The following is a 23,177-nucleotide window of genomic DNA, read 5'->3' as shown; positions in this document are numbered from 1 at the left end:
CTTCTGCTGGGTCTGGAGGGGTACAGAGGTAAGGACCCCAGGTATGCATTGCTGGGGACTATGAACTGAAGAAACTTCCTCTCATAACATAGTCCCAGGCCCCCAAAATGGATATATAAAACTAACATAAGTTGGACCTCACATCATGTTAAAAAATTAACTCGAATCATAGACCCAAATTTAAGAGTTAAGACTATAAAACTTTTATTTTTTTTTTTTCCTACTCTGATGAAATTTGCTTTATTTTTTTTTTATTTTCCAATATATTTTTAATGTTTTTACTTTTATTTTTTAACAGCAAAAACATTTTGTATTGGGGTATAGCCAATTATTGTATTAACAATATTAATAATAATGTATTAACAACATTGTATTAACAATGTTGTGATAGTTTCAGGTGAACAGTGAAGAGACTCAGCCATACATATACATGTATCCATTCTCCCCGAAATCCCCTTCCCATCCAGGCTGGCAAATAACATTGAACAGAGTTCCATGTGCTATACAATAGGTTTTTGTTGGTTTATAAAACTTTTAAAAGAAAACTTAGGAGAAAATACTTGTGATCTCAGATTAGGCAAAGCCTTCTTAGACATAATATCAAAAGTGCAAGTGACAAAAGAAAAAACAGGCAAACTGGATTTCATCAAAATGAAAACCTTTTGTTTTTCAAAGGACATCATCAAAAGAGTGAAAAGATACCCACAAAATAGGGTAAAATATGGCAAATCATACATACATAATAAGGGACTTATATCCAGAATATATAAAGAGCTCTTTAAAAAAAACAACTAGAAATGGGTGAATTTGTAAATAGACGTTTCTCAAAAGAAGACGTGCAAATGGCCAAAAAACATATGAAAAGATGCTCACCATCTTTAGCAACTGGGGACATCCAAGTCAAAATCACCAAGGAGATACCAGTAGGTAGGATTTAATCAAAAAGACAGACAATGACAAGCTTTAGTGAGGATGTCAAACACTGGCACCCTCACACACTGCTGGGGGGGGGAGTGTAAAGTGATACCTTCCCTTTGGAAAACAGGGTTACCATTCAATGTAGCAGTTCCCTTGTAGATATCCGCTGAAGCCAGAGAAGTGAAACATGTTTACCAAACACTTGCATGCAAGTGTCCAGTATGTAAATCAACCCACATGCCCATTAACTAGTGAAAGGTAGACAAAGGTACACCCGCACAATGGAATATTTATTCAGCTGTAAAAAGGAATGAAGTACTGATATGTACTGACACACGAATGAGCCTTGAACATATATGAAGTGAGAGAAGCCAATCACAAAATATCACATGTTGTATAATGCCACTCCTAAGATGTCCAGAATCGGCCAGTCCTTAGATACATAGAGGAGCGGCTGCCTACGGCAAGAAGGTTTGGGGAGAGATGGAGAATGATGGCTAAAGAGTAAGAGGTTTCTCTTTGGGGCGATGAGAATGTTACAACACTGACTGCAGTGATGGTTGCCCAACTCTGAGAACACAGTAAAAATCTGACATTTGGGATCTATGTCTCAGCATATGTTTCATAACTGAGACTCGTTTTAAGAACACCTGATTCGCTGATTTGTCAAATCCAAGTGAAAGTTAACCGACTTCAAAGCTCTAAATTAACCTTTTCGGAATGACGGTTACGATAGTGATCAATGAGCTTTGGCCCAGTTCTTCGCTTCTGGCGCCCACCGGCCCTGTCCCGGGGACTGCCGGGTGTCCGGGTGGGGAGAGTCCCTGCATGCCTCGTAAGCGAAGGGCGCTCCGGGAGCCGTTTTGGGCCCTCCCGGCTTCCACCTTCCGCGAGGTCACGTGCTCCGTCTCACGTGACCGGCACTCCTGTCATTCCGCCGCTGCCGCTCCGGGTTCCTCCAGCCTATTCCGTCCTCAACGTCTCCTCTGTGCGGGACCGCCCCCGCCGCCGCCGCCGCTGCCGCCCAGTCCTCCGGACCGGGAGGACCCCCGACTCGGCTGTGACTCGGCGCCCGGACCGCTGCGTCCTCCTGCCTCTTCTGGGTGCGTCGGGGGGGCCAGCGGTTCGCGGGGTGAGGCTGCTCTCGGGTCGTTCTGGCTGCGGCCCCGGCCTGCGAGCCTGCGGTTTCTCCGCGTCCCTGGCGCGCGCTGGCTTCCTCCTTTGCCCAGGCGCCCCCGGCCCTCCTCCGGCCCCGGGTTCCCAGGTGTCTTTCCTTCCCGGCCTCAGCGGCGTTTGCGGAACCGCAGAGCCTCCCCCGCAGGGTAGGGCAGGGTAGAGCGTGGACGGGCGAGAGATGCTTTCCCCGGGTCGGGCCGCGGCTGGGGCCGGCGCAGGATTCGGGTTGTCCAGGGCCTAGGTGACCGCCGCCCGCAGGCACCGTCGCCCGCCGGGGGGGGCCCCGCCGAGGCTGGGCCGTCTCGATTCCGCGGTCCCAGTTTGGCCCGGGCGGAGCCTGTTTATGCTTGGCCCCGGCCGGTCCGCAGTGCCTCTCTTTGTTTAGACAGCAAATCCTCAGATGTAGAGATTCCTTCCAGACTGACTTAAGGTCATTGGGACCCTGGAGAAGAATTTGGGTTGTGGTTTTAGCTTGTTTTGGGTCATAACTAACTGTGAGCTTTTATTTTGTAAACTGCATCTTATATTTTGTGTCGTGATACAAGCAGGCTTAAGCTTTTATCTTTAAGTTTAGGAGTGAGAATTACTTAAAACCCATTTTTGTGCATTCATATTATCAGATCAGTCTACCATTGTTGACTGAGCCTAAAATGTATCTCTGTTTCAAAAAATTCTCTCAATACTGATTTTGAAACTGCTATTTTGATAGAAAAAAGAAAGCTCTGCCTTCTGAGAGATCTTACATTCCCATTTTGAATGTTTTAATTTGAATAAAGTTGTAAAAAGACATGTAGATTTTTCATGTCACTTTAAAATGGTGCTTAGTAAATGTAAAGAAAATAGTTGGTTGTATCTATATTATGCAAGTTCTTATTTTTAAGTCTATCTCAACCGTATATCGGAGAAGGCAATGGCACCCCACTCCAGTACTCTTGCCTGGAAAATCCCATGGACAGAGGACTCTGGTGGGCTGCAGCCCATGGGGTTGCACAGAGTCGGACACAACTCAAGCGACTTAGCAGCAGCAGCAGCAACTGTATACATTTAAAATACTTTCTTATCTTGTATGCCTATTCTAGTAAGTATGATTTCTGAATTCAGTATCTTATGAAAGTGAAAGTCGCTCAGTCCTATCCGGCTTTTTGTGACCCCATGGACTATACAGTCCATGGAATTCTCCAGGCTAGAGTACTGGAGTGGGTAGCCTTTCCCTTCTCCAGGGCATCTTCCCAACCCAGGGATAAAACCCAGGTTTTGCGTATTGCAGGCGGATTCTTTACCATCTGAGCCAGGAGGGAAGCCCAATATCTTATGATTACTTTTAAAATCTTACTGCGGTATTAGTGCCAACAAATGGAAAACATTTCCTGGAAAAGTGAAAACCTATAGAGAACACGTCTATGGAGTAGTGCATAACTGGACAAGATTTGAAATATTAATGATGTTAATGTTTAGGCTTTTTATTTTTATTTATTTTTATTTTAATATATTTTATTAAGGGCTATAAAAATATCCAGAAAGATAAATAAATGTGATGCAATGGTATATGGCCTAATATGAAGAACTTGTTTTCACTGCATTGTTTTCCTTCACAATGGCCTTCAAATCACAGGAGGCAGTTATTCCATGCCATTTTCTCTTCTTTTATTACACACTGCAGAATTTCTGAATCAGTATCCCGCCCTCGATCTTCTCATTTATAAATCAAATTCATTTTCAATCCATTGTTTAGAGGGAGCGTATTTTTTTCTGTTCCACAAAGAGGACTTTTTTTTTCACTACTGGATCATAATGGAGTAGAGTCAGTTTCTCCCATAGTCGGCTTCTCTTAGTGTTGAAGGAAAAACCTGTTCCAGCTTGGCTCACCATTTTCACCAGAATTGTTTTTGACTTGCTCTTGGCAACTTGAGAACTCGAAATGAGTGAACTAAAAATTCTGAAGTTTTCTCAGTTAGAACGTCCAGAGATTCTGCTGACACACCAGTACAGAGGGCGAGGGAGAGTCCCACTTCTGCCAGCCAGATTCTACCATCTGAATGAGCCCCAGCAGACCTGTTTAGGCTTTTTAATGTTTGAGATGAATGCTCCTAGAGATTATGGTGATAATGATGCTATTGATGATAATAGTAGCAGTTGTTAAAAAACAATCACACCTTGTATTCTGGTTTTGCCTTGCATGCAAATTGAAGATCGGTAGAAGAACAGTCAAGATCATAAGTTTAGATGACCAAGATGGATATTCGGGGCGCTGTGGATGCTGCTGTTCCCACCAACATCATTGCCGCCAAGGCTGCGGAAGTCCGTGCGAACAAAGTGAACTGGCAGTCCTACCTGCAGTAAGTGCTGGTTTGCAGTGAATCAGGGCTGTCATGTGCCTGTGCTTCGGCCTTCTTCATGGTCATGCTTCTGTGAGAGGAACACTGGAAAAAGCCTAACAAATGTGGAAGAAAACACTTCCTCCTTAGAACTGTTAGCTGTCACCCAGCTTAGTGTGATGGAAACAGCTTGGGGCTCCAGTGGGTAGGCTGTGCTGCTCACAGTGCTTAAATTTTTTTTTTTTTTTAATATATGTATTTATTTTTGGCTGTGCTTGGTCTATATCGCTTTGCTTGCATCCAGCAGGGGCTACTCTCTAGTTACAGTGCACGGGCTTCTCATTGCAGTGGCTTCTCTTATTATGGAACATGGGCTGTAGAGTGTGAGGGCTCAGTAGTTGTGGTGCACTGACTTAGCTGCCTTGTGTCATGTGGGATCTTCCTGGACCAGGGATCGAACTGGTGTCCCCTGCATTGGCAGGTGGATTCTCTACCACTAGATCACCAGGGAAGCCCTTCATAAAGGTTTTAATTTGTCAACTGACTTAAAAAGGACTTTTGAGGTGTTAGGTAGAACTGCCTTTTAGATTCATAGTTTGACCAGGTGAAAGGAGTAAATGTGCAGTGAGATGTGCGCTTGACAGAACTGCAGGGTCAGAGGGGCGTGGAGGAGGGTGGAATTGGAAGCAGGAAGCCTATTGGGTTGTGCCCATGGGGCTGAGCCACCCCCAAGGGGCATGAAAGAGGGTGTGATTGGAAGCCAGAAGCCTGCTGGGCTGTGGCCAGGGGACTGAGCCCTCCGAGAGGCAGGGAAGTGGGGAGTAGAGTGAAGTCAGGAGGAAGAATTGTCAGGACTGCCTGACCGGGCTGGCTGTCACAGAAGGGGCCAGAGCTGCTGACCTGTTAGGTTGGCTTGGGTGGGGACAGGCTGAGACTGGCTAGTGCCTAGAGGTGGTATTTTATTGAGTTTCGGGGGACCAGGCCTGTGCTGACCACCTCATGTGAATTGTTTCATCTTCAGTCCAGCCCCTTAAAGACAATGTGGTTCTTGTTTGCATCCTGTGGGTCAGTGAGCTCAGGTCCTGGGAGGCCCCTGAGCAGGAGGTGGTATAGCTAAGCTCTGAAGACAGGTCTGTGGGTGCTGGGCCTGGGGTCAGCACTCGCAGAGAGAGGAGAGAAGCATTCTGTATCACTAGCTCATAGGGACCCTTCAGTCCTTACTGAACAGAAACCTCCTTCTCTCTTTCTAGGGGGCAGATGATTTCTTCTGAAGACTGCGAGTTCATTCAAAGATTTGAGATGAAAAGAAGTCCTGAGGAGAAGCAGGAGATGCTTCAGACTGAAGGCAGTCAGGTGATTGGTACAGATAGCAGACCACGAGCCCTGCCCTGGGTCATTAGACATTCTAGAGATTTTCTCAGTGATTCTTTGACATTCCTCTTAAGCAGGTGTCATAGTTTTACTAAAAATTCTCTTTTATTGGAAGGCATTTGAGTGATTTCTAGTTTTCTTTGTTAATTTTGGAAAAAATGTCGTACTGAGTGTGTATATGTTCCTCCATCCTTTCCGGCATTTTCTGAAACTTTTTTTTTTTTTTTTAAATAGAGTAGATTCCTGGCATGGAAATTACTGTTTCAAAGTATACAGTATTTTCAAAGTTGCTTAACATTTTTTTTTTTTTTTAAAGAAAATTCTTTGTCTACTCTGTATTCTCACTAGAACAACATCTAACTCTGCCACCCATCAGATTTTCTGATATGGGGCCCTGATGGGCTGAAGGATCTGTCGTACAGGCTAGCCCAAATGTACAATCCTGGGAAGTGTGGGAGGAGGCATGTAACGAGTGCCAGTCTTGTTGAATTCTAGAGCGATCGTGACTCAGTTCTTAAATTGTAGGATGGAAACTTCTGATTGCAGCACCTGAACTGAATTCCTGTACTTTTGCTGCTTTGGTATTCTGCTTCCCCATAAATGTATAAGCCTTCCCAAAAGACCAAAAAAACCCAAACATCAAAACAAAAATTTAAAATTAGATTGTCTATGTAACTTCTTCTTTATGGTATCAAGCATTGATGATGGCTAGGTCTGTCTGTTTTAAAATAGTAAACATTTGATGTGATTAGAAATTATAAAAAATCTGATGTGAGTATGGCCCTCCTGTACTTGGTCACATATGTGTGAAAGGAGCATTTTCTATAACTGCGTCCTCATTTAGGCAAGAGAATAATATTTTACTGAAATTCCATTAGAGCGTTGTATCTGCAGTTGAAAACAGTGATTAATGTTCATTTCCTTTTTTTTTTTTTTTAGTGTGCTAAGACATTTATAAATCTGATGACTCATATTTCCAAAGAGCAGACAGTTCAGTACATACTCACCTTGGTGGATGATACACTGCAGGTGGGTGTCTTCCTCAGCAGACATGTTCGGTCCTCACCTTGTTGTGTTTTCCCAGGAGTAGCATTTCTGTAAGGTTTCACTTAAGCACTTGTTCGCTTTCAGGGTGTGATGGTGTGTTTTTCTTCACTGTGGGAGTTGTCGTTTGCTTATCATGGTGAAGACGGGGCTGTCCCCACACTGCACACTGGCTGCTGTTGTGGTTTGCAGGATGTTGGGGGACTGGTGTGTCTCTTTTCCACATTTCCTCTGAGTTCTGTGCTGAACACAGCAGGGCTTGATGTACCCCCACAGGCTTTCTGGATGCTCGGCGTACTCACAGATGACATGGCTCCTTCTCCTTTAGTCTTTCTGCAGATTTCAGCATCCCTGTGTCCTGGTCCAGTGCCGGCTACTGGGAGCTCAGTGCTGACTGTAGGCAAGGTGTTTGCCCTCAGAAGCACGGTGTGTTTGGAGAACATTTTGCTCATCATTTGGGACCTTTCCAGTAGCTTACAGTTTCTATTTACTGCTCTGTTGTCCCTCAATACAGAGACTCCCTTATTCACAGTATTGTATTTTTACACCCGAGTATAATCTAGGTTTAGATTGTTGGCATCCAGAGTCATCTTTTTTGAAACAGGCCAACTGGCTACAAAATCCATGGCCTGTCGACGTTAATCATGACCTACTTGAACTTACAGTTTTTTGATGAAGTCATTACCATGACTATTGAAGTTATTACTCTAGACTCTAATGATGTGTTAGTGAAGGAGATGGTTTTCTACTCTTCAAATACATAACTGCTGCTACTGCTGCTGCTAAGTCGCTTCAGTCGTGTCCGACTCTGTGTGACCCCATAGACAGCAGCCCACCAGGCTCCCTGTCCCTGGGATTCTCCAGGCAAGAACACTGGAGTGGGTTGCCGTTTCCTTCTCCAATGCATGAGAGTGAAAAGTGAAAGTAAAGTCGCTCAGTCGTGTCCGACTCTTAGCGACCCCATGGACTGCAGCCCACCAGCCTCCTCCGTCCGTGGGATTTTCCAGACAAGAGTACTGGAGTGGGGTGCCATTGCCTTCTCCACATAACTGCTAGTATAAACCAAAATGAAAATCCTTGGGGATTTCCCTGGTGGTCCAGTGTCTCCCAGTGCAGGGGGCATGGATTCTATCCCTGGTCAGGGAACTAAACTCCCAAATGCTGCAACTAAGACCTAGTGCGGCCAAGTGAATACATATTAAAAAAACACATTGCATATATTTATTTTGGCCCCGCTGTGCAACATGTGGGTTCCTAGTTCCCCAACAAGGGTTCTGACCTGAGTACCCTGCATTGGAAGCACAGAATCTTAACTACTGAGTCACCAGGGAAGTCTCAAAACCATTGCATTTAAAAAGATTTAAATATTGATCTGAGAATTAGAATGACTGTTTATGTGTTTATTTGCGTCGTTGCCAAATATTGCTTCTTAACCACTGTATTCACTTAGTGAATCAGGTAGTGGATTTCAGCCATCGATACACAGAGAACATTTCAGTGAGAGGTAGAGCTTGTATTATTTGAACTGAGAAACTAAGCATTAATTGTTCCTCAGATCTGTCTGCTGGTATATGCTGGTTTTTGCTATCTGCATCTGCCCTGATTTTTCTAACACAGCACGCTAGGAGTAACCGTGAACATTCAAGATTTCTTTAATTCCTTGTTTCCCCTGCCTGCCTGGAAGTAGCTTGAGGTGCTTCCTTCGGATCCTTCCATCTAGAGCTAAATTGGCATCTTTCTGCCTCCTACCGACTTTGTTTGTGTGGATGGAGGGTGAAGGTGTCCGGACAGCGCTGGGAGGGGCAGGTCAGGAGCAGGGCAGGCTGAGGAGAAGTGTAGCTAGGGGTGCTCCACCTGCAGGCATCTGTTAGCATGGCTTACTACATTTAAATTAATCATAATACATTAGAGGTGATTTTTATTTAAAGATGTCTACCCCTGACCCCATCACCACCCACTGCTCCACTGTAATAATAATGGGGGGACAGATCTCACACAGACTGGAAAAAACACACGAGGGAAGGCTGAGAAGCAGTGCATAATTGTCGTGTTCTTTAACAAAATGCATTCTGATCAGTGATTGTTCTTTCTAAGGAAAATCACCAGCGTGTTAGCATTTTCTTTGACTATGCTAAACGTAGCAAGAACACTGCCTGGTCCTACTTCCTTCCGATGCTGAATCGCCAGGATCTCTTTACTGTTCATATGGTGAGTTTTGAATTGATCACGTTTCTGATTTCAGGAAGAACACCAGTCAGGATTAGGTGACCTCCCAGTTGCCAGAGGAGTGGCTGCTCTGACACTGACTTTTCAGAGCTCCATTTCCTTATTGGTGGTTAGTGACAGGGGTGTTAGGGGTGGGGGGTCAGGGGGTGGGAATGGGGCTGGGAGCTCAGAGGAGGCAGGATTGCCCTGATACAGTTCAGATTTTGCAGAGCATTCCATGATTTTATTGACATAAAAGCCTGGAATTTGAAACACTGACTTGCTTATCAAAAGTACTCAAAGAATGAAGTAGTATTTTATACTGCCTTTTCCCCCCCGTCTATATCTGTCAATTTTCAGGTTTATTGATGTGTAACTGGCAAAACTGTAAGATACTTGAAGTATACAACATGATGATTTGATAAACATATAGTGCCTATTTAATTAAAAAATTCATGATTCGTTTTATAGCTTGAAGAAAACTGAGAAGTTTTTGATTGAGGAGAAAAGAGTATTTGTTTCTATTGCAAGAAATGACTATTTCATACCCAGGATATATTTTAAATGACTATTTCATACTCAGGATATATTTTATATCAAGATATAGATATTTAAGTGTGAGACTTGCAGGGGCTTGAATGAGTGAGGTGGTGCTGGCAATGTGTTGTGGAGCTGGCTCAGGACTTTGGCAAGTGGTTTGGTGAGAGTCTCTAAGGACTTTTGTGTTCTTTTGATCTTTGCTGGTCTTGTAATGAATCCCAGTCTTACTTTAGAAACTCAGAATAATGTAAGGAATGTCCTGAAATTCTTAACATACAACTGATTTTGGTTCACTTTAATGAAAATATTTAAAACTATATTTGACCTCATTAAAATATTTTAAAAAATGAAATATTATCTGTTATGTTGGGACAAGTTGAGAGCTAAAAGAAGTCATGCTGCAAAATGGTTACAAGTCCTCTTTTTTAGGGTTGATGTTGTGATTTTTAGAATAATATTCAAATGCAGTTCTTGTTTTTCAGGCAGCAAGAATTATTGCCAAGTTAGCAGCTTGGGGAAAAGAACTGATGGAAGGCAGCGACTTGAATTACTATTTCAATTGGATAAAGACTCAACTGAGTTCACAGGTAAGAGACACTCCTCTTAGTATTCTTAAAAGAATATAGCGTCCAGTTCTCTAAAGCTACTTAAGATATTTATGTGAAGTTGCAGAAATTCTGTGCTAAACTAGAGCCATCTTGAACTGTTTGACTCAGCCATGCTGCTCACAGGTCTGATAGGGGCTTTACCTTTTCTGTCTTTGACTGGCTTCCACTCAGACCTTCCTGTCTCTTCTGCCACTCGGGATTTTCCCATCACGCATTTCTGTGAGTGGGGAGGATTGCCCTTTCCAGAAGGTGGCTGCCAAGGTCATATGGATTGGGAGATCACACAACTTCAAAAGACACACTCTGGGTGGCCCGGGGCCGCTGTCTCTAGCTTGAGATGCTGTCTCATGCAGCAGCTGCCTCTCTGGATCGCAGCAGCTGCCTCTCTGGATCCTACCATGTCCTCCTGGGATTGAGTTTACAGCCACAGGGAAATAGGTGGCCTGCTTGCAGGTTGTCTCGCTGCTATCAGGCCTCTTGAACCTTGCTGCTCTGTGAAGGAAGACAGCTCGCGGGTGTGATAGCTGGCAGATAACAAGTTGTCCCTTTTGTCTTCGTGGTTCTCTGGAGCGGGACAGGTGACCAGACACTTCCAGGGGCTGAGCTGAGGGTTTCTTTCCTTCTGGGGGTCCAGTGAGCAAGTGTGAGGTGGTAAGGGGGCATGGAGGGAGTAGCCTCAAGGGAGGAGTGAGCCGAACTGGGTGGGGAGGAGATCTGTGGAAGGACAGGTAGGAGAGGGGGTGGAGTGTGTGGCAGGGTGGGTGACAGCAAGGGTGAGACCGGGAGAAGCATTGCTGGTAGGTGTGGTGGTGACAGTGTTAGATCACAAATAAAGGTCTACTTGAAATAAAGTTTTGGAAAGGTGTCATTTAGACTTTAGGTGGCCTTATGATCTTAATAGATTTTAATTCGAAGCATGAGAGAGACACCATGACATTTTACTTGGATTTATTTTTGTCTTATCCTCCCTTGCCTTCGTTTGGGTGGGGGGTGGTGGAGCCTCATAGTCTTTTCTGTTTGGACAGGGAGATTCTGAAGTGTCTTGAAGAAAATCAGTTATTTTCTCTGTCAATAGCATACATTTTTACAGGTTTTGGGCTTAATTTTTAAAAGTATTTTTACACGAGCCCCAGGTTTGCAGATTTTATAGAATTGTTGAGGGATTTCAAAAAGAAGATATTTAGAAAGTGAAAAATAGTTATGTGAAGACAAGGTTTAAAATTCTTGAGTGTGTACCATTTGGGATCAGAATGTTTAATTACATAGGTAATCCCCCATCCCCATTTCCCCCCCCCTATTTTGAGGTTAGTTCTCCCTTTGAGCAGGCATCATCTTGCTTTGGGGTCAGCTGTGAGGCTGTGTGGTAGCTGGACTCTTAAAACCAGAGTGGGTAGCAGAGACTGCATGCTGTTGTGTGCTTCCAGCACGCTGAGTCGTTTCAGCTTAGACTTCTCCTCATGGGAGTAAGGTTTGTGTTGTGCCTCACAGGCGATCTGCCCCTGTTAGCACCATTAACTGCGGTTGTAACCGTGGCCAGCAGTTGGAGGGATATTCCGCTAGTCTCTAGTAGAAGCAGGTATTTCAGTGTTTGGAACAATTTTCATCAGACCCGAGCTTCTTGTTGTGAGGTGGATGTTCTTAGAGACCTTTCTGTGTCTTTCCAACGTGCTGGCTCTCTTTTTAATTGCCAACTCTCTGGCCTTGTTCAGGTCTAGCTTCTCTGCTTTGCACATTGTGCTCCAGGGAGAATTTTCGGCCCGTGTGCTCTGAGTCTGGTCACTACTTCTGCTGGGCCCGGCTTCTGCCTCTTGCTGTGGGCAGACACTCCTCCCCCAGCCTCTGGTCAGGAGTCAATTACAGGCCTCTTGTCTGAGGAATGAAGTGTTGGCTGGTTCGGGATTTTTTTTCTTCTTTGCTTAAATGCCACGTGATAACACTGTCTCTCCGAGGTCTCTTTTTCTCCGTCATAAGCATTTTCTCTCTCATACAAAAGGACCACACTTTCATGATTTTAATAAAAATAAACTTTTAAAAGTCTGAATTAGGTGCAAATTTGAATATTTTGTTTTTCGACTTCACAGTGACATTTAGGAGCCTTTTTGCTGATAGTTTGAGCGTTAATTATACTTGTGTTATAGCGGCTCATGCCTGGCACTTAGAAAATAATAGTTGTTGAATAAAACAAAATAAAAATTTCCTTGCAGAAATTCATTATCAGTTTTCTCTTGCATACTCAGCTTCTGACTTTCTACTTTAAATTTCCTTTGCCCATTCCTGTTTAACATGTGAGGTTCTGATTGTCATTATAGTGTGTTAGCCTTGCTGTGAATAGCCTCATCTTTGAGTCCCGCATAGTATCTTTCCGTCATCAGACACTCGTTTTGAAAGCTTCGAAGCAGAACACAGTGTAGATAGTTGGGCTTAAGACACTGTCTTATTGGAAAAACAGTTCAGGCAGTAAATCCTGAGACTTGGAAATTTTGCACCAGCTTCACTTAAACAATTTAGCTGGAACTTAGTATTCAGTTTATTATTTTAAGATAATTTAGGATAACTTACTGATTAAGATATCTGGAAGAATGTAACGATGTTTAGAATATTTCATGTATCCCCATGCTTTTTATTAGTTGATGATACTCCATTAAATAGGACTAGGAAAATAATGATAAAATTAGTAAGCTGATAAAGTAGGATAAGAGTAAAAACAAAACTAAGTAATGAGTTATTTATTTCATAATAGAAACTGCGTGGTAGCGGTGTCGCTGCTGAAACAGGAACAGTCTCTTCAAGCGATGTAAGTATACTCCCTCTTCATTCACTGGCCTCCTCACGCCCCAAGCATAAGTTACTTTGAGTCGTAGACAGTTAGCATCCCCTGGATGTAAATCCACGGATTTGGTGCCGCCTCCACTTCGGTTAGTGGAGTCTTGAACGCTGTGCATGAGCCTTCCTAGGCTGGGGGGTCACGTTCTGCTGTCTCTGGATGTGGGACGCCCTCTTCCTGTTGCGTTCCCCTTCAGGTGGCTGTATCTTGGGCCTAAGACTCAGAGCGACTCAGAGTGAGTTCACCAGAGCTGCTGTCTTCAGGCCATAATGTCTGACAGATCTGCGAGCCCTGTGCCAGGCAGCTGGAGACAGTTCAGTTCCCTGCTGGTCCAAAGACTCACTACTTGCCCTTGTTGCTCAGGATTTTCTAGAGGCCTATGGTGGGGGCAAATCCCCCCTTTTCAGGCCAGACATGCCCCACATTTCTGTAGAGCCCAAAGGTTAAATGTTAAAACTAATCATATCTCCCCAAATTCCTTTCCTGGTTAGAATAATCTCCCCTGCTTGGGAATGGTTTGATTTCACTGTATTCAGAAGAGTTTAAGAATTGGCAATAAATGTGGACAAGTAGAAGCTGGCATGATTAGTGCCAGTGGAGAGAGAGGTGGGGAAAGAGTTAAAAATATAGAAGAGTTGTATCTACATTCCCACCTGCCTGTGATAGACCTCAGCCAAGTTGAGGTGGAGCCACGTGGGATCCGTGTTCATAATCTGCAGCAAACACCCCATATGTGTGCTGCCAGACTAGGGAGGGCGACAGAATCCATTTCAGAGCCAAAAGGGGTGCTTCTCTTGGGGCTTGGGTGGAGGGACTTGACCTCTTGACCCTAGCACACTTGGGTGTGTTAGGCCAGAAATTAGCACAAGTCTTCTGAGGTGGAATCAGACAAGGTGTAGAACCAGGTGAGCAGTTTGGGGGCTGGGGAGGGAAGGAGGAGGTAGGCTCCAAGTCTAGATGCTCAACCACGAGCAGATGTTTAAGTTGGGAATCTTTGTCTTATATGACTTGAGTTTTTTCCTATCAGTTTGAAATTTTGAAAAATAGTTTGAAAAATTATCTGGTTAGATTTATTTGTCAAATTTTTAAAAGGTTTTGAATCACACATGTCCATAAACTAAAGTGGTTTTTAAAGGGCCTGGAAGTTATTTAGGCTTGCGCAGTCAGTGGGCTCTGGTCACATGACACCCCTTTCTTTCTCTCCTGTCCGTCATGTGGAACACATGATCCTGTTGACCTGGTGGTGGTCAGTCAAAGTGGGTTGTCTGGTGGACTTGACACATACATCCCAGCAGACAGAGTTAGTAGCATCGATGGTGATTCTGGGTGGAGAGAAGATGGCCTTTGATGTCCAGTCTCTTCCCTTTAGTGTCCTGCACACCTGAACATACTCCCTGTCTCTTCCTGAAGGGTCCTGCTTCTTCAGAAAGCTCTCTGCTTGGAAAGCACATGAGAGAGGGGTATTGTATTAGCACTTCCTTTGACGGTCTCATTTTAGTAGGGGGATCAAAATTGGTAACTGGTATTTATGGAGCTTCTACTATATGCCTAGCACTGTTTCAGTCACCTGGCACTTACATCTCCTTGAATATTCACAGTTCGTCTTTGACGTGGGTCTTACCATAAGCCACATTTCAGGGATGAGCAGTGAGGCTGCTGAAAAGGCACACTGGCTCGCCTAAGGTCATCCACTTGCCCACGGTCATCTGGTCATGGTTGCAAAACCGCCATGGAGACAGAGTCCTTCCCAGAGGGGTTCTAAGACCTGTGGACTGAACCTGGAGCTTTAGACATTCTCCAAGTTGCCTCGCCTACTCAGACTTTTTTTTTTTTTTTTTTCTACTCAGACTTTTGAAAAATAGCCATGTTACATCTTAAAATCTGTTTAGGGTTCAGGCAGTGTACAAATGGGGTTGGGTAAACTGCATTCCCTACTGCTGCCACTTGATGTCAGTATAAGACAAACAGGGCACAGCTCTGCACTGCAGTATGAGAAGCATGATGCTACAGTCTTGGCTGCTAAAATGGCACAGAAGTGACATCCTAAGTTATGAGTGGACCCGTGAGACATTTTTATTTAAATTATGTTCCATAGATGAGCTCTTCTTAAAATGCATTATGTTGTCTTTACCTGAATGTGACGGTCATAATTGACTTCAGATTTCTCATACTTAGGCTGACTGATCTACAGTCATTCAGCTCTTTGCTGACTCTTGCATGTGGATTATTAGTTTTCTTCGGTTTTTCCGAGGAAATTATATAGCCTTGACACTGATTGCTGTGCTGATGCCCTGACAGAAAGAGGAACCCTCCAGCCTTTGGAGGAGTTAGAAGAGTCTGGGTATCCTCCCTTTGTCCAGCTTCTTCGATACCTGTGTGCAGGGGAGCAAGGGGACTGCTTGCTCCCATGTCTGGCCATGTCCTTTTCTCTGGCTGTCTCTGCTGTAGACCCAGCTCAGCCCTGGTTATTGCTGGGTGGACGTAGTTTCATTGGCAGTAAGTAACACAGTCAAGTTGCCAGGTTCTCTTGTCACTTACTCTGTCTTGCCGTTTAATATTCTGGAGCAGGTCTGAAGCAGTAGAACTTGCCATGATGATGGAAGTGTTGTTCTTCATATTCTCATTGTCTACTCTGGGAGCCCCTAGCACACATGGCTCCTGAGCCCAGAAATGTGGCAAGTGTGAGTGAGCAGATCAGCTTTCCATTTTATGCAGGCTTTTTGGTTGCTTTGTTTGCAACTTTATCAAAGTATGTTTCTCATACTATACAGTCCTTCCACTTGCATTACAGCAGATTTTCATATATTTACAGGGTTGTACAGCCATTTCCACAATCTAGTTTTGTAGCATTTTCAACACCCCAGGAAGAAACCATGTTCTCATCAACAGTCGCCCCCATCCTAACCCCCTGCCTGCCTCTGGCAAGCACTCACCTGCTTTCTGTCTCTGGACTTGTCTCTTGCAGTCACTTCATGTGAGTGAGTCATGTGATACACGGTTATCTGTGACAGGCTTCTCTCACCTAAAAGTGGAATGTTTTTAGTAACAGCATTTTCGAATGAAAGGGGAAAAGAAACCTTAGCATTTTTTACTTTTGGCCAAATTCCTTAAATTGTATTTTCTGGCAGTTCTGACATCCTTGTTAACGTGAAGTTAGTTTTATAGCTTTGATTCTATTTTAAATTTAAGGCTATGTTTTTTCTTTTTTATAAATTTATTTATTTCATTTTTGGCTGTGCTGGGTCTTCGCTGCTGTGCAAGGGCTCTCTCTTGTGTGTGCAGGCTCCTCGTTGTGGTGCCTCTTGTTGCAGAGCATGGGCTCTAGGGTGCAGGCTTCTGTAGTTGTGGTGTACAGGTTTAGTTGCTCCACAGGATGTGGGGTCTTCCCAGACCAGGGATCGAACCCGGGTCCCCTGCATTGGCAGGAGGATTCTTAACCATTGGGTCACCAAGGAAGCCCAGCTGTGTTTTTAATTTAAGACTTTTCAGTCTTTCAGAGGAGGTAGAGAACTTTCATGATTTGCTTCTTTAATGTCTGTCCATGAGTTTATCAGAGGTGCTGCCCAGTAGCAGATGTAAGTGAGCTGCGTCAGACACTTGGATAGGGCAGGCTTGTTATTAACTCCAGTCCCCTCTCGCTGGTGACTTGTCAAGTCTGTGAGGACCTCAAGAAGTTCATGACCAATTATGTGTCTTTGTGCAGGTTTCCAGAGCATTCCTATTTACCAAAAGCACTTCCTGGATCATTTTCATTGTTCAATTGCCTTTTATTTTCTTGTCATAAAATTAGTATGTTTTAAACATTGAGGATCATTAAAGTATATGCAAAGAATGAATGTTACAAAAAGGAGAACAGATAAGCTATCAGTTTTGCTTTTCTGATCAGATGTTTGGAAGGATTGTGTCCATTCTAGCAATGCAAAAGAAAATTAAATGGTAAAGTATTTCAGTACCAGACTTTCCTTTACATAACATTTGTTACCATGGCTATATATTGTCATAATAAGGTAACTATGTTCTTGGAATTGCATACAAAGCTGTCATTTATAAAGTAAATCATATTTTCTGAAGTCCACAATAATTTTTCCTTACAATAAAGGATCCCAGTAGTCATGTAATTAAATTACATGACTAAGCAAATTAGATTGAAAGCAGTACTTGAAGGAGATTTATAAATTTGTAAATTAATAGTGAAATTACTTTTTTGGTAAGACTTAAATCTAAGATGATATTATTTTAATTTAGGCATTAATTTAATATAGGTGTTTTATTAACATTGACTGGAAAGTCTCTTTTAATAAGCCAACTTCAAGAGAATTCTTGCACTGTGTGTGTTTTAGTTCCTGAATATGAGGTAATAATAATGATGATGTACATTATAATGTTTTGTGTTTAATGGTAACTGATGTCAGTTCATATTTGAGTAGCAGAGGTTTGTTTTTTAATTTGGTGGGCTGGTATTGCTTTCTTGTATTGATGAGACAACAATTTTGAAGAGTTTCAGTGATATGCCAGAGATAATTTAGCAAAACTTCTGATTGCTAAAGCCTCTCTCCCTCTTTGTCTCCTTTTCTTTCTTTGGTCACTTTTTTTTTCAAGTCATAACTTTTTGGGGAGGAAAAAATTACCCTCTCCTTTTTCTGGGTTATTCTGGCTGGTCAAAGAATTAAATTGACGTGAGACAGAGGAACAGGAGAAAATCAAATTTAATTGCATATATTCAGGGTTACGTCATTGTACATGGCTTTTGGTGGATGTAATCACTCATGCCTGGAGCACATGATTTCTCGAATGGAGTTGCCAGGGCACAGGGTACATGTGGATTTAGATCCAGCAGTCCAGTCACTTTTCTAAACCAGTTTTTATATCCGTCAGCAAAGGGAGACAGTTCCAATTTTCTCCTGACACTGACATTGTCCTGCATTACTCTCTAAAGTGGATGTTGTGATAGAAGCAAAAACTACACGTGCACACTTGTGTGTGTGTGAGGTGTGCACACTGACTTTTTAGCTCTATGAGAAAAGATTTGTGTCATAGTCATGAAACATTGAGTGCTTTGGGGGTGGGTTAATCACCAGTCCTGGAGGATTTCATCTACAGCTGGCTTCTGGGGTTTATTTTGGTTGGTTGTGTGCTTGATGGGTTCAGCTCTGTGCTTCACTGATGCCACCAGACACACGTGTGTTTCCAGTATCTCTAGACAGCTCTTCTTCTCTGCACTGCAGACTTTTTCTTTTTTTTTAAGTGCCCACGATTGCAAAATTTAGAGGAATATTATCTTTACACTTTCTCTTTTAGTTTGTACTTAAATCCCTGGGTTATGGAGATGGGTGTTGAAAAGCGGTCTGTAAACACTATTGCAGCTCTAGTGTAACTTTGGCACAATGACTCTGCAGTTCCTATGTGTATCTTTTGTTGCCTTCCTGCTTTATCATTCCTCGTTCCTTGAATTATTTTTAATTCTCCAGAATATGGATCTGGGGGTCCCTCTTGAATTCTGCCAGTTGCTGTTTTCCTTAGGTGCCTAATCCACCATAATGTAGGAGAATTCCCATTGTCAGCCATATTGGAGAGTATATTTGATGATCTTTTCTTAAATGTGTTGAGAAGTCAAGTTGCTTTTTCTCTACCAGGGAGGCTTGTGCACATTGTAGCTGGATCTTCGCCTAGCCTGTCACGTGTTAGCTAACGAGATTATCCCACACCCTACGGGATGTGCCCTGTTATTCTCTGACTTTATTGGCGGGAAGCTCACTCAGGGACCTGAGACTTGGAAGTGGCCAAGTATGGCAGGCTGGTCCCAGGGCCTTTGTTCTTAACTGTGATACTCTGTTACTGCCTTTCTTTCCTGGTGGAGGAGTCGATGTTTGAGCCCATGGGTCAGTTCATCTGGAGAGAGGAGGGGCCAGAGTTCTGGGATGTAACTGGAGGTGGAGGTCTGGTCCTTAATGGGGAAAGTAACTGTTGGACCTGGCACTTGAAGGTCACTGCTAACCCTAGCAGTTGCCATGTTAATGGGCTGGTAAGATGGAAGAGAGGTAAGAACCTGGTGATGGAACTTTCAAGAAACCATCATGTATTAGGAGGAAGAGAGATGCAGAGGTTGGTACCACATTTAGGGATAACATGAAGATGAGAAAGATAGAGTATATTTAGGTGGTGAGTAGAGGAAACCAGCAGACACTGGAGCTACATGTTGCGCTGTGAGGGAGGAGTTGGCTGCAGGCCTCGTGGGGCTGCGGGGCCTGGACAGCAAGCACTGCCCGCCTCTCTGGACGAGAGGCAGGTGGGAATGGCCGTAGATATAGTGCTGTGTGGGGTGTGGTGTTGGCAGCTGAGCGGCTCTCTGGCTGCTGAAATGAGGGAGGAAGGCAGGGCAGGAGGGTGCAGGTGATGGTGGAGGTGACAGCATGGGCATGGCTCTGGGGAGGGCAGAGTGCGTGCGGAGCTGCCCGAGCGCCACGTGCTGCAGGTCTCCAGCAGGGCCTGGATGGCGTCTGTGTGGGAGCAGAGGCGGTGATTCACTGGAGTGATGGAAGGCTGATTATTCTCTTTAAAAATAAGTCATTGAATAATTTTATACATGACACTAATAGGATGATGTGAGAGAAAGCTAAGGAAGTGATATAGTTTCCTTTGTTTAATTGAAGGCGGTCATTCAGTTGTCTGTCAGCATTGCCTTCACTGAAAATAATTTCTGGACTGGTGTTGGACTGCCTCGTGGTGCATCACAGGAGAGAGTGCAGTTTTTGAAGCAACGTTTTTTATCTGCTTGTTTATATGTGAATGCTGAAGCTGTAACTAGCAACGGAGAAGCCATTTTAAAAATGTGTCATGTATTGCAGTAAAGAATGGCAAATAGACATGGAAAAAGACAGTGAACCAAGAAATTTTTGTGTTGAGATTGATGATAAGTGGAAGAGGACAGTGTGCCCTAGGCTACCTTTTTGTTCATTATTGGAGAAAGCTTGCCCAGACTCTTTCTCTAAACAAGAAAGATGGAATTCTACTTTCATGAAGGGCTACTTACCTGCTGACCTTTTTGGAAAAATACATACATATTTTCTCCCATTATGGAAGATTGTTTTAGAACTGAAAATTCACCTTTTTTTGGGTCATTAATTTTTGCTAACATTTTGAGTTTTTAGGCAAATTATGTTAGTGCTATTGGATATATTGTGCTTTGGGTAACTATGTTCACTACTTTCTAGGTAAAACCTAAGATAACCTTTCCACGATGACTTTTGATTGTTCTACCAAATATACTTATATCATTGTGTTTCTGTGTTTGAATGCCTGGAATTTTCTTTGAAGTGTTAGTTTTTAGCAAGCTTAGTTTAAATTGAAACATAGAGCTTCAACCTAATGTGTGTTAGGTTTTGTGTATTTATATGACATCCACTGTCCTCTCCTTTCTTTTTTCTTTTTGTCAGCATGCTCTTTAAGGCCAGAGTCTGAAATTTCCCCTTGTTCCTTCATTTCTTACAGATGTAAGGCTCATGGTAAATATTTAGGGAGAAGCCCAGGCCAGGTGTCACCACCAGCTTTTCTAATATGGAGGTGCCTGAAACGTCTTTAGAACTGAAAAGTTACATTTTTTTTTATTGTTTACTCATATTTATCTCAAGCTTCAGATTTAACCTCAGTTTCTCTAAGAAAGTGCCACTGAACTGATAGTTTTAAAAAGTCATAATCTTTTTCACGTGTTTAATTAGGTTTGTATATGCTGTATAGTTTTTTTTAAGTTATTTTTTATTGAGTTTCAATGAAATGTCTTAGCTCCGTGCTCTATGAACTACTTTACTTAATCCTAAGAGTACCCTTTCAGAGTGCTTAGCGGTATCATCCTTACTAAGGATGGTTCAGCAGCCAGCTTCATATCATTCAGATATGGGCCCATCTCAGAGACTACATTTATATCTTTTTCATTTTATTGTTGATCTTTGATATTTATATAATTATGAAAAGCAGTATTGTCTGTATCATGCCTCTCTTCAGGAGTAAGTGAAACACTGCAGGATAATAAGCTGTTTATCAAACCATATCAAAGACATAATTACTGTGTTACTTGATTTCCCTGATTGGATGTAAGCTTGAACCATGTAGGCTTAATTTCACAGAAGTCAGCTTCATTTCTAAGAGTCAGAGAGGAAAGTGAAAAGGGGAATTGACTTTTGAAGAAATAATAGAGACTTTTGGACGTTCTGATATTACCATCAGAAACCCTAGTAAACAAACTCCAGACTCTGGCATCTGTGCAACCTGCTGACCTGAGGTGCTTTCTCCCACGCAGAGTTCCCAGTATGTGCAGTGCGTGGCCGGGTGTCTGCAGCTGATGCTCCGAGTCAATGAGTACCGCTTCGCCTGGGTGGAGGCAGACGGGGTGAACTGGTGAGCCCTCACTTGTCATGTGGGGTAACATTTAAGAGCATCTCTCCTTGACATAGTCAAAGAAATTAATATGTTTAATCACTGAAATGAAGGTGTTTTTTTAAAAAAATTTTTTTCAAATGTCTTGTGTGATGTTTTTCCCCAGGAATCATGCTGGAGACTCAGGGCCCCTGGTTTTCATTGTTAGTATATCAGGTTGGTGCTCTCCACCTTGCCCAAAGCAACATTCCAGACTCCAGAGGGAAAGCAGGCCTTCAACATAGACATAGCATCTTGTTTGTGTACACAGTTTAGTCCCTGGTGGCTCAGTGGTAAATAGTCCTCCTGCCAATGAAGGAGACACAGGTTCGATCCCTGGGTCAGGAAGATCCCCTGGAGGAGGAAATGGCAACCCACTCCAGTCTTCTTGCCTGGGAAGTCCCACAGACAGAGGAGCCTAGCGGACTACAGTCCATGGGGTCACAAAAGAGAGACAACTTAGCAACTCAACAACATCTTCGGCAAAGTTCTGTTTCTGTGTAGGGGGCTGATCACCAGTCATGTTCCCAGAGGCCAACCAGGGCCCTGGTGTGCAGGCAACCAACTTCTTAGGACAGCCATCTCACGTGTTAACTGTCCTCCGCACAGAAACCTGAAGGTGACTACGCAGGCGGTGTTTCTGGTCTGTTTATCTTCTTTAAAGTGATGTGATATTTTGGGCAATGCAGTAAGAAAGCATAATTATTCATTTTACTATTATATCATCTTCTAGGTGATTTCATCATCCATTTTTTAAATAACTTTAGTCTTTACTATTTTTTTATATCATACTTGAGAATAATGAGGGAATAATGACAAGATCTAGGATGGTGAAATATGTGATTCTTCAAATTATAGTTAACAAACTCACAGTATATCTTAGGTTTATAAATGGGTCTAATAGACCTGTATTGTAGCTGTAAGATATATTGAAAGAAAGAAAGTAAGTGAAGTCACTCAGTCATGTCCGACTCTTTGCAATCCCATGGACTGTAGTTTACCAGGGTTCTCTGTCCATGGGATTTTCCAGGCAAGAGTACTGGAGTGGGTTGTCATTTCTTTCTCCAGGGGATCTTCCTGACCCAGGGATCGAACCTAGTTCTCCTGCATTGCAGGCAGACGCTTTACCCTCTGAGCCACCAGGGAAGCCCAAGGTATATTGAATTTTATCCCATTAAACAAAAAGTGCATTTTCTTTTTGTTCTTTGAAAGACCTGTAAGAAAGAATAAAAGTCATGAAACAGCTGCTTCTAAAAATAGTTACAATTGCTCAAAAGATAAACACTTAAAGTTTGGTCTAGTGGACCCTAACGGCATACAGAGAGGCTAACCAGATGCTGCTCTTCTAGTTATTGGTACTAGTATTTTGGAAGATGGTAATGTCAAGGCCTTTGACTATGTGGGTCACAACAAACTGTGGAAAATTCTTCAAGAGATGGGACTACCAGACCACCTTACCTGCTTCCTGAGAAATCTGTTTGCAGGTCAAGGAGCAATAGTTAGAACTGGATATGGAACAACAGACTGGTCCCAAATCGGGAAAGGAGTACATCAAGGCTGTATATTGTCACCCTGCTTATTTAACTTACATGCAGAGTACATCATGAGAAATGCTGGGCTGGATGAAGCACAAGCTGGAATCAAGATTGCTGGGAGAAATATCAGTAACCTTAGATATGCAGATGACACCACCCTTACAGCAGAAAGCGAAGAAGAACTAAAGAATCTCTTGATGAAAGTGAAAGAGGAGAGTGAAAAAGTTGGCTT

At 43.1% G+C, this 23,177-nt stretch overlaps 1 protein-coding gene across 2 annotated transcripts in view; it reads left to right on the top strand.

Annotated features, from left to right (window-relative positions):
* Window positions 1-1,830: 1,830 nt before the first annotated feature.
* Window positions 1,831-23,177, top strand: part of ATP6V1H (ATPase, H+ transporting, lysosomal 50/57kDa, V1 subunit H) — a 47,567-nt gene continuing 26,220 nt past the window's right edge. Inside the window, exons 1-8 of one of the 2 annotated variants that reach the window (XM_010838953.1) lie at window positions 1,840-2,021; window positions 4,284-4,430; window positions 5,660-5,762; window positions 6,720-6,809; window positions 8,919-9,032; window positions 10,052-10,156; window positions 12,918-12,971; window positions 21,295-21,392. In XM_010838953.1, the coding sequence (XP_010837255.1) occupies window positions 4,318-4,430; window positions 5,660-5,762; window positions 6,720-6,809; window positions 8,919-9,032; window positions 10,052-10,156; window positions 12,918-12,971; window positions 21,295-21,392 (677 nt within the window). In that variant the 5' untranslated portion in view covers window positions 1,840-2,021; window positions 4,284-4,317. Of the gene's footprint in view, window positions 2,022-4,283; window positions 4,431-5,659; window positions 5,763-6,719; window positions 6,810-8,918; window positions 9,033-10,051; window positions 10,157-12,917; window positions 12,972-21,294; window positions 21,393-23,177 lie in introns of both variants that reach the window. The other variant, XM_010838954.1, reaches the window with a different exon arrangement.

The sequence above is a fragment of the Bison bison genome, unplaced genomic scaffold (genome assembly GCF_000754665.1).
Source record: "Bison bison bison isolate TAMUID 2011002044 unplaced genomic scaffold, Bison_UMD1.0 scf7180017864108, whole genome shotgun sequence".
NCBI lineage: Eukaryota > Metazoa > Chordata > Mammalia > Artiodactyla > Bovidae > Bison > Bison bison.
This window is presented reverse-complemented; position numbering and strand designations above follow the sequence as displayed.